This window comes from Centroberyx affinis, unplaced genomic scaffold, assembly GCF_046629955.1.
Source record: "Centroberyx affinis isolate AG114_WGS23_722 - 3 ecotype Tasmania unplaced genomic scaffold, CSIRO-AGI_Caff_v1 ptg004590l_1, whole genome shotgun sequence".
Lineage (NCBI taxonomy): Eukaryota > Metazoa > Chordata > Actinopteri > Beryciformes > Berycidae > Centroberyx > Centroberyx affinis.
The window spans coordinates 452501-471876 of record NW_027282208.1 but is presented as its reverse complement, the minus strand read 5'-3'; the positions used below and the strand labels follow the sequence as shown (position 1 = coordinate 471876).

At 41.9% G+C, this 19376-nt stretch overlaps 1 protein-coding gene across 1 annotated transcript in view; it reads right to left on the bottom strand.

The window, feature by feature from the left end:
* Positions 1-360: 360 nt before the first annotated feature.
* Positions 361-19376, bottom strand: part of wdfy3 (WD repeat and FYVE domain containing 3) — a gene marked incomplete at its 3' end in the record, with an annotated part of 78306 nt that continues 59290 nt past the window's right edge. The window contains exons 19-33 of the mRNA XM_071544457.1: positions 16797-17015; positions 15425-15609; positions 12893-13124; positions 11493-11653; positions 9171-9282; positions 8304-8494; positions 8038-8190; positions 7095-7168; positions 6378-6539; positions 5440-5534; positions 5118-5238; positions 4192-4409; positions 2559-2755; positions 1510-1644; positions 361-540 (exon numbers count right to left, since the gene is read on the bottom strand). Of these exons, the coding sequence (XP_071400558.1) occupies positions 361-540; positions 1510-1644; positions 2559-2755; positions 4192-4409; positions 5118-5238; positions 5440-5534; positions 6378-6539; positions 7095-7168; positions 8038-8190; positions 8304-8494; positions 9171-9282; positions 11493-11653; positions 12893-13124; positions 15425-15609; positions 16797-17015 (2435 nt within the window). The remainder of the gene's footprint in view (positions 541-1509; positions 1645-2558; positions 2756-4191; positions 4410-5117; positions 5239-5439; positions 5535-6377; positions 6540-7094; positions 7169-8037; positions 8191-8303; positions 8495-9170; positions 9283-11492; positions 11654-12892; positions 13125-15424; positions 15610-16796; positions 17016-19376) is intronic.

The window sequence follows — 19376 nt, the reverse complement described above, 5'->3', positions numbered from 1 at the left end:
CTATGGATGTTGTTGCAATTCCTACTGGTAAATAAATACAATAAATGTCAATAAAGGTAAGCAATTACTTATTGCCAAAAATTCAAATGCATTTAAGTAAAAAATGTCAAGATTCAGATTTATTTTTGCCAGGTACATATGCACATACAAGGCATTTAGCTTGGTATGTTGGTGCCGTGCAAATAGCAATAACAATAACAGTAAAGTGGCATCCAAAGTAATATACAGACACAAGCAGCAGACAATAGGCAATAAGCATATATTCAAGCAGTACTATTAGCAGTTAAAAACGAATATATCAAAATGTACAAAACGATAAATTAAATAGATTTAACATCATAAAATATATATATGTATTACCATCTCGGAGTAGGGCCTGATGTTGAAGGGGAAGACGCTGGCTGCCAGGGCGCACAGGAAGTCGGGGCTGTGCCACATGGGCGCCAGGTCGGGCACGTTGTGGTAGAGGTACCTGAAGAACTGCATCAGGGTGACGGGGTACTCCCTGAGCCACGAGCCCTCCTCCTCCGACTGCCACGGCTGGAGGGGGACACAGGAACACACATCAGTCTGTTATCTAGCACTGGAACTATATCAAGCATTTCCAATCCAAAATAAGACATCCACTGCTGCACTTCTTTTAAAATGTTGTATTTTACTTGATTTTATGCATTCTATGTACTCTATTTTTTTTACTTTATTTTTATTATTATTATCCAGTGGGTTTTATTTTCCATCTTATGTTATGCATTCCTCATCTTTATCTTATTTTCACTATTATTATCAAGTGGGTTTTATTCTCCATCTTATTTTACATTAATTATGGCATTCTATCCCTGTTTTTATGCTCATTCTATGTCTAGTTTCATGTGAAGATGCATTCTATGTATTCTATTCTCATCTTTATCTTATTTTCACTATTATTATCAAGTTTTATGTGTAGCACTTGGTGCATGTAATTTCTTTGTTGTAAAGCACTTTGAGCTGCATTTCTTGTATGAAAGGTGCTATACAAATAAAGTTTATTATTATTATTATTATTATCCAGCATTTAAAAAAAAAAAGCCACCTACTCTAACAAAATGAATGAATGAAGGTAAAGCACATAATGGGTTACTTATTAAAATTTGCAGTCATTTTAGGGCCATTGCTTGCAAAATACTTGTTTTGGGGGCTTGAATCATCTGTGGTTTTGAAATATTGAACATTTTCCAAGCTTTCCAAAATAGATACAGTATAATGAAACCCTTCACTTATATGGGCGGTGGTAGCCTAAAAGTTGGAGAAATGGCTGGGTGACTGGAAGTTCACAAGATCAAATCTCAGACTGGCTGGGAAAATCTTATAGGAAAGTGACTGAGGAACAATGAACACTGGTGAACCTCTAACATATGGGGGTTCTTCAAGAAACTCTTAAAGGATATTTCTACAAGCAGGCAACCTTTAGGTGCTTATTGGCTCACTTTGGACCCATAGTTTTTAGAGTGTGGGTTGGACAGTGGGTCTCACCAGGTTGAGCATGCTGCGCAGCATGGCCAGCAGGAGGAAGGCGGCCTCGGTGCACACGCTGTGGATGGAGCCCACCACCGTCCCGCTGGAGGCCGGCATGCCGAAGATGAACGTCCAGATAGAGTCCAGGTCAAACTGAGAGGACACAGACACACACTGGGGTAATATACAGTCATACAAACACATTACATGTTACAATACACTTCCATCTATAAGTCTGCTAATGTGAATAGATAAAAATGCACATCTACTTTGTAAATCCAATATTGTGTCTGCACAACCTGCAACCTGCTTCCACTGGACTCTAAGTTTTGTTTGTTTTTTAATCTGAAAACTGCCAACATCTGTAAATCTGTCAATTGTCAACATAGCAAGAATGCTCTTGTCAAGAAGTGAAATCTTTTTATTTTTATTTTCCTAGCACATCTCTATCATAAATGATCATTCTAGTCATCTATGGCTCTGACTCTTAGTCAAGCTGGATAAGAATGAGGCTGGCAGCAGGTGTTGTAAATGTAAATTCGCCTCAGTATATCTTTGATGGCCGTTAAGCCGTGGCCCTGGCAGTTTGACTATCAGATGTGGTTTTCCTTTTTTTGTTTAAAGCTCACTAGAAGACATACTAGACATACATCCTCCTGCATACTCCAGCTGTAGCCAAGTCCTATTTTTACTCTACGCTTGTTGAGCTACTGCTGCACTTTTGTGCAAGAGAATTGTGCAGAAGAATTGTTTGGAAAAATTAACTTTTGCTCTCCTTTCAGTTTCAAAGTTTGAGGTTGGTTTAGTATCTTGTTTGGTGAGAGATACGTGAGTTTGGTTTTTAAATATACTCATTGACTCTCCCATGTAACATATCAAGTAATATTTTTCTGCAGTACTAATGCAACATAGGTAAAGAATAAATTAATTTACGGGGTCTTCTGCAATGGCTACTACACTGTATATAGTGGCAGCAACTGCAGTAGCGCTTTAGTGAAATGCAAACCAATAGATAACCGAATAAAGCAATTAATAGTAGTAAGAGAAAAAAGGTCGGGTGTACTAACATGTACCTGCAGGCTGTCTGGCAGCTCGATGACAGGCTGCTGCAGGAAGACGGCCATGAGCAGGAAGTAGAGCTCCGGGACGTTGGTGTGTTTGGGCAGCAGCGTCTGCAGCACAGGGAAGCCTGGGAAGTGGCACGCGTCCCGGTTGATCTCCCGCACCGTGGAGCGCCCGCCGGCACTGCGGCCCACGTTGAAGCCTAAGGGGAGGGGGGGGGGGAGGGGGGGCGGTAGTCAGTCGTAAGTTTTGACTTATTCGTGTGAAGGAGGAGAGAGGGCACAACCAGCACAAACCCTCTGACTCAGGCAACTACTGGCTACATTGGCAACACAGGGTAGGAAATAAAGGAAATAAATAACTTGACCTGCTTTGACACCAGCTAATCATGATTTGCAGAATGGAGTAGGAGCACCAAATGATGCATGGTTACCTGCCAAAGTGGCTGGTAGAGTAGAAACCCTAACCAGCTACAGCCAAAATCGTTGGCTGTAGCAGCACCAGCATTTGGCTGGTGGCTGGTGGCTGGTGGTAATTTCCCACCCTGCTTGTACCTGGTTTGGGGTTTAACAGGTCAGGTGTAGCATGGGGGCGGTTATAGAGGAGCACACTGTAATCTTCCAACTCAGTTAATCAGACTGGGAACTGGGCACTAACAGATAAGGATTTGGCTAAACCAGTAGTCAAACTAATGCTTATTTGAATAAAACCAAGGGCTTTTCTTTGATAGGACACCAGCCAGAGTAAAGACAGCTATGCAGCATTCTGACAATGCTACAGCATACAGGCCATATCGCTACTCAGGGTGGTTTTCATAAGCAAGGGTAACGGTTCTCAACCTAGGTGGTGGTAGGACGATTTTGGTGAGGTTGCAAGATAGTTTATGGAATCTGAAAAAATATATTTCTAATATACAAATGTATTATCATGTTCTTAATCTTTGTCATTAATGCCCTTTTCCTGTGAAATAGTGAATAATTGCAGCCTCTAGTTTTCTTTCAATAATTAATCAAATTAATAAGTCTGAAAAGAGAAAATAAAAGTCATCTTTTGGTGGCAAAGTCCACAATTCTTCAGGTTTATGGTTGCAAACGTCAGGCATGATTAGGCTTCCCTTTGTTTTTGGAAGGTCACGCACCACAAAGGTCGAGAACCACTGAGCTGAGCAGGGACTACGGACGCGGCTGCACCAGCAGCCTAGCCAACAGAAGCGGGTAGATTTGCCATGGGAGGCAAAAAATGAGAAGACGAACCCCTGGCTGTGCGGCGCACAAACTGGGCAGCTTTGTGTTTACTGAACGAAGGCCAACTCCGACGCAAAGCGTTGCCAGAGAGAGGAGGGGTGTCTGCTGAGCCACATTACAGCACACACACACTGGACGTTATTATGCTTCTGACTCTCGTGGGAGGGAAGTTATATATTTAAGATACAAGAATGAAAATATTTTAAATATATCCCAAGACTTCAATAACCTGAGGTAATATGCTTGCTTTAATTTGCAAGGCAATTAGCTTAAGTTAACTAAATCCAACTTAAGTGCATCTGGTGAAAAAAATGCAGACCCTTGTGACTTCTAAATCACAGTGGTAAATATTGCGATTCTGATTGCGATGCCAAGCCCAGCTTCCTCCACTTACCCAGCACTGTGCCTATCTTGTTAGTGAGCACGGAGTCGGTGTGGTCCAGCCAGCCTCCTCCACACAGGCCCTCTTTGAAGCGGTTGAGTATGGCCTGGTTGGAGAGCAGCACCACCAGGATCCACAGGGCCGCCGTCACTGTGCTGGAGTGGAGATGCTCCTCCATGAACATCAGCAGCCAGTCGAAGCCCAGCGTCCGCACCAGCTCCTCGCACGCCCTGCGGGGGGGCAGAGAGAGAGAGAGAGCGGTGAGCTTCCACCCTGAAACACTGATATGTATTAAGAAACAGATGCAGCCACTGCTTCATAAAACGCAGTCTGTTGCTAATTTTCATCACTATTTCTGTGTTCTCACGGCCACAGCTTGGTCCTGCAACATTGGTGTGTGAGTATTTGAATTGTATTGACTTGAGTATTTGTTGGTATTTGAGTATGTAAATCTTAAGAGCCTGTAGTCAGGTCTGATTATGAACCATGAGATCATTTCATCGTCTCAAAACATAAACCCTCAAAAATGATGAAATCAACGTATTATTGCTGGATTCCAAAAATTACAACTCAATAATTTACAATTTTACTGGTATTAGAGTTGTATGAGTGTGTGCTGTAACTATTCTGCCAGCCGACTAGACTTATTATAGCATTAGCCCTCTAAATGACGGCTGGAGACCGGCAATCAGCCACAGCCAAATTTAGCCAGTACTAGGCCGGAGGCTAGTGCTAATTTCCCATCCTGGTTGGGAATGTCTTATACAGAGCAGCTGACCATACCTTCCTTTAGTGAAGGCAGGCAAGACCCAGTAAATTCACCATAAAGATCCACCACATGTGGTATTATGGTGAATATTCACATTTGGTAGGGGATTTTTGTTTTGGAGCAAAATACTTAGATGATAAGTTGCTATGTAAAGAGAGTGTTGCCTTACTGGGCGTTGACGGTGCATTTCTCTTTGGTGGTGAAGAGCAGTTTGAGCAGGATGTCTAGCAGCCGGTTCCTCAGCAGAATGAGGCTGGCTGACAGGAGACCCCCGAAATCCTCGTCGTTACCTGGAGGCCACAAGAAAAGACATCACACCACTGTGCACAACTGGTCATAAACAAAACAATCAAATATGATTTTTGCCAATTGAAAACAATCTCCAGATGACGGCTTGCTGCCTGCCAAAGTGGCTGGTTGAGCGGACATATGTAGCAGCCACAGGGCAAAATTGACCTGAATTTGGCAATATAGACCTAAATTGTTATTACCTCCATCGATCTTCTCCTCATTATTGATTTCCATGACCACAAACTTCTCACACACCGCAAACGTGGGCAGAGTGGAGGAGATGAACTGGCCGAACCTGTGTGGTGAAGACCAAAGACAGTTTTTGTCGTTGGTGTTTGTTGTTTTTCTTCCACATTTTTTGGAACCAAGCAAATCAGTGATAATGCTTTAATGGGCCTCCATGCATAAATGAACAAAAAACTTTTTAAAATATAATTAAAAAAAATCAACACATGCATAAACAAGTCCACTGCTTGTTGAAATTCACATTTTTCCCCATTGAAAGAATAGCCATGCACATGTATTTTGAGTTATACTGTATATGTATATGTATATGTATGCTTTTTAGTAAAAAGATGTCTTGGCAAAATTCTAATTCCGAAAGAACTGAGAAATGAAAGAAAAACTGGAGAAAGAAAATGTTTGTGTGGACATACAGTACTGTGCAAAAGTCTTACGCACTCTAGATTTTTTATGTACATTTCTTAGAAGTCTTAGATGTTTATTTGTTTTCTGCATTAATGTGTCAGCAGACTGCTGTTTATTGTAAATTTTTGATATTCAGAAACTTTTAATTTCATTAGTTTTGAAAGCATCTTCGCTTTATGGATTTCTTTGACATATGCCTAAGACTTTTCCACAGTACTGTACATGCATGTGTAGGCGCATGAGTATGAATAATATGTGCATGTGTGTGCCAAGTAGGCTTAAAACAGTGTTGTGCTTTTGTGTGTGTGCTTGTATGCATGTGTGCATTTAAAACAGTGTTCAGTAACACGTTTATTGTGTTTTGTGTGTGCATGTGTATGCACATTTGGGCATGCGCATATACTTGTGCAAACCTGTGTGTGTGTATTCTCTACTGGTGGACTTAGAACAGTGCACATTTACTGCTTAACATGTGTGAGTGTGTGCGTACCGCAGCAGGTCGTATGGGTTGGGGAAGCCCTGCAGCAGCAGGCTGAGCACGTTGCTGATGGCGGCGACGGTGGGCTGGGACAGCGAGGTGTCCCGCAGGGTCAGCAGCAGTCTGGGGATCAGCTGGAACTCCCTCAGCAGCTTGGCGTTCTTAGCCGCCTCACTGTGAAACAGAGAAAACGGTACGCACAGTTAGTTTAGGGTTTGGTTTGGTTTAACTGCCTGAATTATAAAAAAAAAGAAGAAAAGAGAGGGGTAAGGAAATATAAACTGGCTTCTAAAAATGTCTCATGCAGCAAAATAGAGAGAGAAAAAAGTTTAGGGTTTGGTTTAGTTTAACTGCCTGAATTATAAAAAAAAAGAAGGAGAGGGGTAAGGAAATATAAACTGGCTTCTAAAAATGTCTCATACAGCAAAATAGAGAGAGAAAAAATAAATCGCTCTAATCGAACTAATGAATCAAATGACATCACAAACTCAACACAGGAAAATGGTACAAGAACAACCTACAAAATGAATAAATAACAAGTAATAGAAAGAGAATAAATTGAGTCTGGGCATATGAGTAAAAGACAAACAGAAAAAAAATAAACTATTGAGAGAAGCTTTGGTACCAAATAACCGCTCCGCTAACTTAACATTATTATTTTACCATTCACCCAGTTTACGTTCAGGACAGTTCTCTCGAGGATAAAGATCGAAACATTTTGACACTTGCCTGGATTCTGTGAGCAGCTCGATGAAATGCTCAAACAGAGACAGGTGGAGCTCATAGGGGGCGTGCAGCCAAACCTGAGGGGCAGAGAAAACACACTGAAACCTCTGCGACATCAGCTGAATATGCCAAGACATAATACTGCCACTGGGAGCTGCCTTCCAGTTTCTCTACGGTTCAACAGCAGGATAAGAAACTTTTTTTCCTCCACCAGCACAGTGGCTAATACATCCCAAAATCTACCAGCAAGCAGTCAGCTAGGTTTTTAAATTTTCTCTGGAGGGGTTTGTTTGTTCGCAAAAGTGAAGTGCATATCATTTCAAATAGCATTTATGGGTATAATTTTTGTTAAGTCTAAACACTAGTCATGACCTTTAACCTTGTATTTGTGTTACATCTTTCTGTTCTATGGTTGATAGGTTGATAGGAATGGGATGATATATCGAAATTCAATATATCGTAATACGAAAATGTGACAATACGCATCGTGGGTCAGAAAAATGAATCATGATATCAGCTACATTTTATACTGCTGTAGTAATCACAAATGAGACGCTTGACCATCACAATTTCACAAGCTCTCCATCCAAATTATATTATTTACACTTTGTAATGACATTTTTAAATAGTTATTTGCATTCTAGCGAGCCAATGCCATCACTAGAAAGATTTGTGTCTCAGAAATAAACATAATTCTGCACAGTCTGACTTTGTTGTCATTGAACTTTTATTTATTACATGGTATCGTGGTTGTATTGAATCGTGAACCCCATATCGCGTATCATAGAGATAAGCATATCGTCCCACCCCTAATGGTTGATTGTCGATTCAGTTAGATCTAGTTAGGCTCTTCCTCTGTATAGTCCTTTGATACATGAAGGGCTACATAAATAAATGAACTTGAACCTTTACAACACAGAAACTAGTTCCTGCTGTTTGCCCTCACCTCGAAGTCACACAGCAGGTCCTGGAAGGCGGTGGAGTTGGGGATGATGGAGGTTTCGTGGCCGCTGTCCACCGTTCCCACCAGGGAGAAGGTGAGGTGCAGGATGTGGCTGTTCAGCAGGGAGCGCTTCTTCTTCAGCAGCATAGCCAGCAGCTGGAGGGGACGGACGGACAATAACATGTTTTTATCATCGTTTTTTATCATAGTTTTAGCACTGTACAAATGAACTAAATCAACTAAATTACAGCAGACTTATTCCATCCAACCTGGTAGCCTTTGATGCGCTCCATCTCCTTGCTGGCCAGCGGGTTGCTCTTCACCACACACACCAGCGCCTTGACGGCTGCATACAGCCCCTCCACATCTGACGCCATGGCAACCAGGCCCAAGATGGCCGCCGCCCCACCCACATACTGCAGGTTGGTGGCCACAGGTTTAGGCACGAAGGCACGCACACCTGAAGAATAGACAGAGGGGTTTTCATTCAGAATATTCATTAATTCATTCAGTGTTTATTTGAATAGGGACAGATACATAGACATAGAACATTTAAAAAAAATTTGCCTGATGTCACATATAATATTTATGGCCTAAGCTAATTTGCAATGGTTGTCCCTAGATGGGCTATAAATGGAATATAAAATACACACAAAAAATACATTGTCAACTTAAGAAAGATGGTACCACTTCTATGCAGAGATATTTACAGAAGAGTAAAAGGAGTAAAAAAACAGTAAAATTGTTTCATGGAACCTTTTTTGATAGATATTGTGGTCACAATTTTAAGTCATAATTATTATTCTCAGTGTTTTTATGAACAAAATTATTTTAAAGTGCTTTTATGTCATCTTATCTTGATAACTTTCACTACTTATTATTTATTATTATTACTACTTATTGTTTGAAAATAGCAAACAGAAAGGAACCCTTTAGTGATGTTTTTTTCTCCCTAATGAATAAGGTTCTTATTGGGCTGGTACTGAGTGGAAAACCTCTGCAGTACTTTAAAGTAGTACAGTACCAAACCGATCTTGTGAGCCCATGAGCGATCAGGTTTCTGCAGTGTAAAACCCAAACAGTGTTGGATGGATTTGTTACAGGTCTTTACTGGTAATTTCATGCCCTTGGTTTACCTAAATATCCGATGACAGCAGCTCCGATGGTGCGAGCCGGCCCGTTCAGGTGGCCGGCGGCATTATGGATCAGCTTGACTGGAGTGGCGTTTTCATGAGAAGACACAGCGAGCTGAAGAGAGAGGGAACAACAAGGTTCAGTGAGGAAATCCAAACCAAAACTGCATGCACACACACCATGGATGTATTAAACTAGACACACACGCACAGTCTACCACTCTCACTTCCCTTTGTGTATATGCTACTTCCCTTACTCCTCGTTTTAGGCAGTTTGTTGTCGTTTTATCATTTTGCACCATGTTGTGTTTCGTTTGGATTCACTTGTCATTGTCCAATTTATCCAATGTAGTCTTTGCTTGCGGTCTTGATTGTTTTGTTTGGGTTTGTTTGTTTTGTTGTGGGTGTAGAAGTGGGTTGATCTACGACACCAGAATTTACTGTTGAGACGTCTGAAAGTGTCGAGGGCTGAAGTCAACAGAACATCTGTGGCAGGGAGTCTGCAAGGTTCATCAAGTTAGAGACATTTTTAAGACCTTTTACTCTGCCAGTTAGAACAAAATATGGGACCAATTTAGAAAATTAAATAAATGTGAAAATAAAAACAACTGTGGACCAATGAGAACTGAACTGCATAACGGCTGATTTGCACCAAGAAACCGCAACATTTTTAAGACCTTTGAAACTGGATTTAAGATTTAAATGATGAATTGTATTCTAGGCCTTTAAGGTCTTTAGACAAATTAGATTAGATTAGACAAAAAACCCTAACCCTGAACAATGGGCACTGGGTTGTGTGAGTGCTGCAGTCTGTGACACATTCAGGTTCAGAGACTTGTCACAGAATATTTGGAGAGTAGTTATCAATGATGACATGGGACACACAGCCATGTTGGAAGATCAAACATGTTAATGCTGTTGCCTCTTCCTCCCTGACAAAACCTGGTGGCTCTATATGCATTGTGCAAAACTATCTTTTTTCTCATTTTACAGTATAATTTTAACACCCTACCATCACATTGAATTAGGATTTTTCTTTGTTTTGGTAGGGAGGAAGAGGTGATAAGGTTACAGTCTTTATTTCTATTGTCAAAACATGGTGTGTCTATTATAACCACATTCTATGACGGGTTTCCACTGTAGCAGAAGTGCTGCTTCTGCATTTTCGCCCCGGGCCGAGGCTCAGCAGGGAGAGCCATGAGCAGACTGGGAAATGACTTGACAGGTGGGGAGAGAGATAAGGACAGGGAGGGGAGCTCATTTGGAAACACACCACATTGGTAGGATGGTGTGTGTTAGTGTGAGTGTGTGAATGTGAAATCCATGGAAGTACATTTAGAGCATATTTTTCTGTAGAAATGTAGGTTTGACCTTTTTGTGTGGAACATGTCCAAATTTGAAGAACTTCATTACCCAGAAATCACGTAACATGACCTCAATAAGCTGCACACTCCTGATGGGGTTCTCTTCTCTGCTGCAAGCCCAGTTTGTGATTTAAACTGATAAGACAGGTGTATTTTTACATAAAAATCATGGCTAGTGCTGCTTTAACATGGCTGACTGACCAATTACTACAATTTACAGTAACTAGTGCAGTGCCCGTTCAAAACATGCCTGTTTGGAACGGGCCGATTGCTTGGCCTCCGGTATTACTTGGCCTCCGAACCGTTCATCCAAACAACTTCACACTTGACACTGCAAGTCCTTGGGTCCCCAGCAATACACCCGCCAAGTGTGAAGTAGATCGGACGAACGGTTCTCGAGATATGTGAAGGACACACATACAGACAGAGATTCCTTGCTTTATAGTATGATGATTGCACGGTGGTGAGGAACGGACTTGTACAGTTGCAAACATGATAGAAGTTCCCCTTCTCACATTTACCCTGCATCCACCCTGTATTAATATCACTGTCAATTCTGTCTTGACCGTTATACAGTAGAACCAATCAACTTAATCAACTAGTTACCAGATCATTCCTTTTAAATTCCCAGAGAAAAACTTGACTTTTCCAAATGATTACTATTAGGGATGGAACCAGCAGCAGTTCAGCAAGTATGCAGGAAAACATGGGACTTCTACAATATCTGTATGTTACATGGGAAAACCTTCATCCTCAGTTTGTTAATAAAGTACAAGGTTTAAGGTGGACTTTTCCACTGCTTTTGGGAAATTGTGCTGCCACTGTAAAAACACTGTGTATTACTGCGCAAGTCTCCTAACATTATATTTGATTTGACACCTATGTGCCAAAAAAAGACTGAGATTGGACATGAAATAAGGCTTTTGTGGTGAGTTTCTTTCCACCCGGGGCTTTGTCTGACCTGTTTGGCGATGGCCTTGCTGTCCAGTTTGTTGTAGACCTTCCTGATCTTGGCCACGGTGAGGGCCGAGACGGAGAGAGCGTAGAGGCTGAAAGAAACCTTCTCCTCTGGAACCAGCGCCACCGGGGAGGGAGGCACCACCTCCGCCTTGGAGTCTTTACCTGGGAGGGAGAGAGGGGGAGAGATGGAGAGAGAGAGAGAGAGAGAGAGAGAGAGAGAGAGAGAGAGAGAGAGAGAGAGGCAGAGTGAGGGAGAAAATTTGACAGACAGGAATGAGATAAGGGGATAAGGAGAAAAGAGATGAAAGAGGAAAAAAGGGATGGAGAGAGAGAGGAAAGGTAAGAGAAAAAAAGAGGGGAGGGAGGCAAAGGAGATAAAGCAAACACAGTAAGTCTCGCTGCAGTGCAGTCAATACCACACAAGTATGTACAATACAAGTCTGCCCAATCTAAACAGCTTTTTCAGGATTACTGAAAAAGTGAGACCATTTGACATTTTAGGACTATTTACAAGGAGTGAGCAGGCAGTGGGTTCAGTGTTTGCTGTAGGAATCAAACCTGAGACTTTCTCTGTACAGGACAGTCTGTCTAACCACTAGGACACTGTGCCACCCCATAAATACTAACAGCTGTATTATCAAAGACACAAAATGTTCCGAAAACATCACAAAATTTCAAATTGTTAGGAACAGCTGCTGTGGTAACCATTGTATAAGTCCTCCATCATGCATTTGCATCATACATTAAAATCTCTTTTTCAAGAGTGACCTGGCCAAGAGAGCAGCATAAACATCGTTACAACAATAGACACAAACAATACAAACAGACAAATACAACTGTCACACACTACAAACGAGAGAACACAGTATCCAGTTAATATGCAATACAAGGTCAAGGACAAAAATCCACTTATGATGCATAAACAGGTACAATTTTCTCAAACGATTTCAGTGAAAATTTAGGAGCAATCACATTGACCAAGAGTACTATTTTCTCGATCCTTTAAAATTGACTTAAATTCCCCCATAGTAATCAGCTGACAATTTCAGGTCCTTCTGTACATTTTCCCACTAGGCAAGATACCTGACACCTGGAATTAATTTGGGCAGATAGCGCTACAGACACTCTTCTCTATTGCAACCCCACTTTTTTACATAAAAGCCTTGTGCAGCTTTAATGTTATACACTGGAACCAAATTAGTATATTGTAACACAAAACTGGAGTGTCTCTCAGCCAGCTAATCACCAGACTATTCCTTGTAGCTTCTGACAGATGAAAAGTAGGAGTTCAGCAAGCGTGCAGTAAAAGGTGGGACTTCTACAACGACCACTTCTGTAGTAGCAGCTATTAATCAGACTCCCAGCCTGTAAAGTGACATCATATCAGGATGATCCACTCACAAGGCAGGTAGACGGCCTGGAAGCTGCCCACGTAGTTGGGCCCCAGCTCGAAGATGGCGGCGACGCTGGCGGCGGGCAGGACCTCCTCCAGGAAGTGGCTGGGCCCCAGGCGCCACACCAGGCTGGAGAGCTGGCGCTGGGCCGGCGGCGTCCCGACGTAGCCGTACACCGTGCTCACCACGGGGGGGTTGGCCGACCCCGAGCCGCCCGGCGCACTGTGGACATAGTGCAGCTGGGGGGGGGGGGAGAGGAGAGGGGAGAGAAGGCGGGGTGGGTGGAAGATGAAGGTAAGTGATTTGTATAAGGGTATGTGACATTCAGAAATGGTAACTCTAGCTACACACACACACACAGAGTCAAACCTACACTCACACAGATAGTCATCTGTTTTATGCTATTGGGGAAGACATACCTGTTTGTGTTTTAGATTCTGTAGCCTCTCCTTTGTTAACCTTCTTGTGCTTTTAAATTGTGTTGTTGTTGTTTTTTTTTTATTCCATTTTTATTGTTTTATTTATTTGATTATCTTAGCTGTGCTGCATTCTCTTTTAAATCTCTCTTTATAACATACTGATTTATAATAGCCTCTAAGATTTTATAGCCTTTCCCTCTTGGTGCTGAGCTCTTTTAAATTCTGTTGTTTCTTTTTACTCTCATTCCATTTTTATTGTCATTTGTTTTATTCCTATAAAGCACTTTGTAAAGAAAAGTGCTCTATAAATAAAGTTTATTATTATTATTATTATAAAGTAGAATATGGAGTTAAGTATTTTACTTTTAGGTATTTAGGTGACGCTTCGATCAGAGCGACTTACAATGAAAAGAACAAGCTTAAATTCAAAAATCACCAGCATAACAAGCAACCGATAGTAAGGAGGTCAAGGGTCAGAAGTAGGGTGCCCTGACGGTATTATTTTTTTTCTAAGCGATTTCTGTAAGGGAATAGACCTTACTCATTCTTATGGTTGTAATCTGAAGAACGCCCAAAGGTTCCTTAGAGTCTTTTTACATTTTAGAGTACACATGTGCGCTTTACAGACACTGACACAGAGAAAAAAAAACGAAACAAAAAACGAAAACACATCCGCAAGTGCACATACACACGCACACACACACACACACACACACACACACACACACACACACAGACACGCTTCACTGCCTTGGTGTTTCCTGTACGTCGACCTCAGGAGGAAATGAAGCCGCTCTTATCAGCGGCGCTGTGGGGAAGCTGAGACTTGTGGTGTGCCAAGCCGTTTCCTCACCCTGCTCTCCAATCTCAGGAGGATCTAAAGTCACTAAACCACAAGCCACACCACGGCCTGGTGATCGCTCTGCTGAGAAGCTGCATTCAGAGCCTGCTCTGAAGCTCAAAATTTAAAGATTTTTTTTTCTGTGTTTCTTCTTTATTGATTATTCGTCAGTGATGATGCAAAAAATGTTGGGGCGGTTCTATGATATTCAAATTTCCCATCAAGGCTAAGGTAACAGTCCAGGGACTAACAGCTATTGATTCTGACAATTTAGTAGCTTGCTGATGCCATTATCCAGAGCGATTTAAAATGAGTGCAATCTATGGATGGTCGAACAACACACACATACACACACACACACACACACACTCTCATTATACAATAGCCATCTATAAATCTGATCTTGTAATATGAATAGATAATGATGCACATATCTCCATCCATCCATCCATCCCTCCTGTATATCTGATGATGTGAATGGGAAATGATGCACATTTGCACATCCTGCATAAATGCTCTGAAATGGACAATGTAACTTTGTAAATCTGTAAACTGCAAACATCTGTAAATATGTTGATAGCCATTATAGTAAAAAGTCTTTAGATGCATCATGAGGCATCAGTCCCTGCAGAGCACCTTGTTATGGCCAACACTGACCACCTATTGGTTCTATTCAGTTTAGTTTAGTTTTAGTTTTTTGCACAATTTAAAAAATACACAAATGACAAAGATAACAAATAATCTACAGTGCAGGGAGAGGCAGAAAACCCAATGGGCTTATATATGTGAAGCCTCCACCTAAAAAATGTGAGAGATTTCACAATGTTATAGAGAACACAAAAATAACATACAGAAAATAATATGACTACATAAAAGTGATGGCAAACTAATAAAAACAAAATATATATAAGCAACAACAATAATAACAATAATAATATCAAAATAAAAGCAAAAAATGAGTGTGTGATATGTATGAGTGAGTATGTGTGTGTGTGTGCGTGTGTGTGTGCATGCATGTGTGTGTGTATGTGTGAGTGCGTGCGTATGTTTGTGAGGGAGATATTGGTATTCTGTTTACTGTTGGACACTTTGTGCAACAGAAATATATGTCAGTGTCTCCAGTGGATGCTCAGTCCAGCAAACCCCTGAAGAAGACTTCTGTTGAATATCATATCATGCTGTCTATAACTTCTTGTATTAAATGAACTAATTTAAACATTACATTGGGGTTACTGCATGTGCCTCCCCACTGGGAACACTTATCACAACGTGCCGTTACCTTGACGGTGCTGATGAGCTGGCCGTCGATGTAGAGCGTGGCCATGCTGTTCTTCAGCATGCCTTTGCTCATCACCAGCACCAGGTGGTGCCACTGGCCCTCGGCGATCAGCTCCCCGCAGCGGAAGCGAGCGCAGCAGGGCAGGATCTCATAGAAGGAAGCCTCCTCGCTCGACTCGTCCGCTGCTTGACAGGGGGGAAGGAAAGGGAAGGATGGGTCAGCGACAGTGAGACAGAAAGATCTGACGGTGGCCGCAGTGACTACTGCTTTGATGAAGTAAAACGTTAAATATGGGCTACTGACTGAAAACTTACTTCTCCCACTCCATCACCCTCTCTCTCTCTTCACCCACTCTCCTGCTCTGATCCCATCCTCCCAATGTTGCCAAAACAATATTTAAAAAAAACATCCAAACGATACTGAGATGATTAATCATTTGGTTTGAAAACATGTATTACACAGTATTACATAATCACCAATATGTACAATAGCGGAGATCAGTTCCAAAATTGAGAACAGCAGTTTGGCATATAATTCAAAAGCTAGCATACTGTGTGTGTGTGTATGTCTGCTCACAAAAACACAGTTAATGTTGTTGTGTAATGGCTTTGGGGATTGGGTTAACTGCACCCTCCCTCCCTCCATCTCCTCCCATCCCACTGCAGGGTTCCCACTGTCGCCCTGATGTAATATTCCATGACTTCTCTGTAACGTCCAGAGTGCTTCCAAAACCTAACAATGTCCTTCCTTCCTAGTTTGTTCATGATGTTTTTCAGCTCAGAAAACTTCTAAAGGGGGTGAACAGTCTAATTTTCACTCCAGTTGAGTGGAAAACAACCACCTAATGCAATAAATGATTAAAATAAGTAAACTACATTCTGGCAAATTCCTTCTGATTGGAATAAGTTACCTGTAAATATCCGTTCTCTGTCATCATTTCGCTTATTTAAAAATGTTTTGTTTTCTCATCTTAAAACAGATTGCCTATGTTTCCAGTAATGCCATCACTGTTCCTTTATTTCCTTTATTTATATATAGATTGATCCTTTTCGTTTTTACTGATTGTGTCTAGTCTAAGGTTGTTGTTTTTTTCTCTTTCTTTTGTTATTTAGTTTGTTGTTTGTTTGGTTGTTTGTTGTTTGTTTTGTCATTGTTGTGTTATATATCATTGTGTCTTCTACTGTTCTGTTTTCCATTTGTTTTGTGAGTATTTGTTTGGGACCCCCTTGAAAACAAGATGATGCATCTCAAGGGGTTTATCCTGATATAATACATTTCTCTCTATAAAGTGATCCTTTTTTAAAATTCCCTGACTTTCCCTGTCTGGAATACCGCTCCCTGAACTCCATGACAGTCAAGAAACTCCACTCACAGTAGGTCTGCAGCAGCTCCTCCTTGGTGGAGACGGTGAGCGAGCGGTCTTTGGCGGACAGAACCACGGCCAGGCAGACGTAGTGCTGCTCCGAGGAGGTGGCCCGGCGGACCACCGTCAGCAGCCGCACCGGGTGGGCCTGGGGGGCCACGCTGAAGCGCTCCACGCAGAACCAGGTGGAGTAGCTCAGGCCCGACGGCGGGGGAAACAATCGCTCCCCTGGAGGGGTGGTGGGTGGAGGTGGTGGGTGGGAGAGAGGGGGGAGAGTGGGAGAGAAAGAAGGTATGAAACAAAGGGTGGGAGTGGGAGAGAAAGAAAGTTTAAATCAGTTATAAAACCAGTTATGGAGTTATCTAGACTGATACAGTTTTCTCGAATTTGGGCAAGTTCACACTATTATGGTTTTTGTCATTGTGGATCGTCTCCATCTGTTCGTCACACATGATATCTCAGATACTGCTGACTGGATTTTGATGAAACTTGGGGGAATGATGCATCTCAAGACTTTGTCCTGGGACTTCCAAAACCACACTAACTGGCCCACATGGGGACACTACAATTACACAAAAAAAACAACAAATTTAATATCTCCCACACTGCAAGATTGAATGGCATGAAATTTGGTGAACATATCCAGCTATTCTTGTTCTTCAAATTTGTCTCCAGGACCATTAATGCACGTGATATTAGATTTTCCACTGTTTCGGGTTCTTATTAAAAACAGTTCTCCCTCTAGGGCTTTTTAATATATTTACTGATTGGCCCAGAGGGGAACTGCATCATTTGTGGGGGGATGACATGTTTATTGTTGTCTTGTTGCAAACTGCCAGCACCTTTTTGACATTAAAGAGAATGTGGAGCAGCCGCAAGGCAGACACCAAGCGCTGTGCGTGTGTGTGGCTTCTTTTTACGCAGAATCGGGTGCTTTCTAAAGTTGAGTAAAGTTCAACTTTTTATAGCGGTGCACATGACATTTACTGCTTCACATGGAAGAGGAGCTGGTGTTTCACAGTAAGGAGGCAGCTGACAGTTTGAGACAACAATGACCACGAAAATGAAAAAGGAGAAGCTGGTTGTAGTCATTAGCAAATTCAGTCAGTATGGGAGTTTTTGGTAAGTGTCTAAAATCTGTACCTAAGCACCGTCTGCTGATAGTGACAGCTACTGCAGATAGTCAAAATGGAAAGTGTGCAATCTGCATTTTCATATCAGCACAACATGTGGTTCACTTAGCGCTTTGGCTACAAAAAACAAAAACGTCCATCACAAGAAGACAGCTGTGCATCCATCCAATCATCCATCCAACTGAGAACCTGCATGCAGAGTTCTGCACAAATCCTGCTTCAGGTTTTCCCTCGGTAACTCGACACGCAAATTATCTCTCTCTCTTTTCTCCCTCTTGCCTTGAACATGCATGCACTTATGCTCGCTCTCTTTCTCTCTCTCTCTCGCTCTCTCTCTCTCTCTCACACACACACACACACCATCCCTTGCATTACGTCACTCACTTCCCACTCACTTTATCTCCTGCGTTACAGCTGCTTTTTATTTATCTTGTCATTTTAAGACTCTTACTGCTCTACTGTTTTCCATCATGTGTTCTGCTGCCAATTACACTCTGTTAAATTCAGTTGTGTCTGAACTTAAGATCTTGATGAGTTTTTTCATTTCTTTTGAAGTGAAATACTTTAATAAGCCCTGTGTTCGTTTTTTTTTTTTTTTTTTTTTTTATCTCCTCAAATTAGTGTTTCTTATCTTTTTTTTTTTCTAGGACTGTGTTTTTAATAATTTTGATTCAACGTTTTATCGCTGTGCAAACAAACCAAACTACACTGAGAGCTAAACAATCCTCTGGGTGTAGAGAAAAGCCCCAAACTGCCTTCAGGACAGATTTAGGTCAGTATCCTCTAGTTCTACATTTAAAAAAAACAGTTAAAATTGTGGAGCCAAATCAAAATAAGTGACCCAAGCCCTCACTGATCACACTAGTATCACTGAACGAATTGTCGGACCAGACCAAATTAAAACTGAGCAGTACACCATCATTTACTGGTTGCTGGCACACCGACATTTGGACTAAGCCAACTGAGCCAGGATTGACTTTTCTGTTAATACATTACTGTTGGGCTCGACACTAGTGTTACATTACTTCTGATTGGTGGAGCTGATTACAGACTCTTGGGACTTGCATTACACAAAAAACCTCCACCGATGTGACGGGAACAAGAAGGACTGCGAGAACAAAGAAGCGGTGATGAAAACTGGCTTCAGGCTGCGCTTCAGGAACCGACAACAGAGGCTGCGACTATTTCTTATTTCTTATGTATATCAGTAGGTGGTGGAGACACCAGAGGCTGGAGCAGTTAGTTTCTGGGCAGACTGGGGTTATTTAGATGAATGAGCTCCTCGATGATGTCATCTCTAGATATGGGTTAGACGGGACAGGGAGGAGGCGAGGGAGGGAGGAAAGGAAGGAGGGAGGGAGATCAAGATGGACGAGGGAAGGAGGGAGGGAAGAGAGAGTTATTGAGGGGGAAGAGAGAGAAAGAGGGAAGAAAAGAAGGAAGGAAGGAGGAAAGG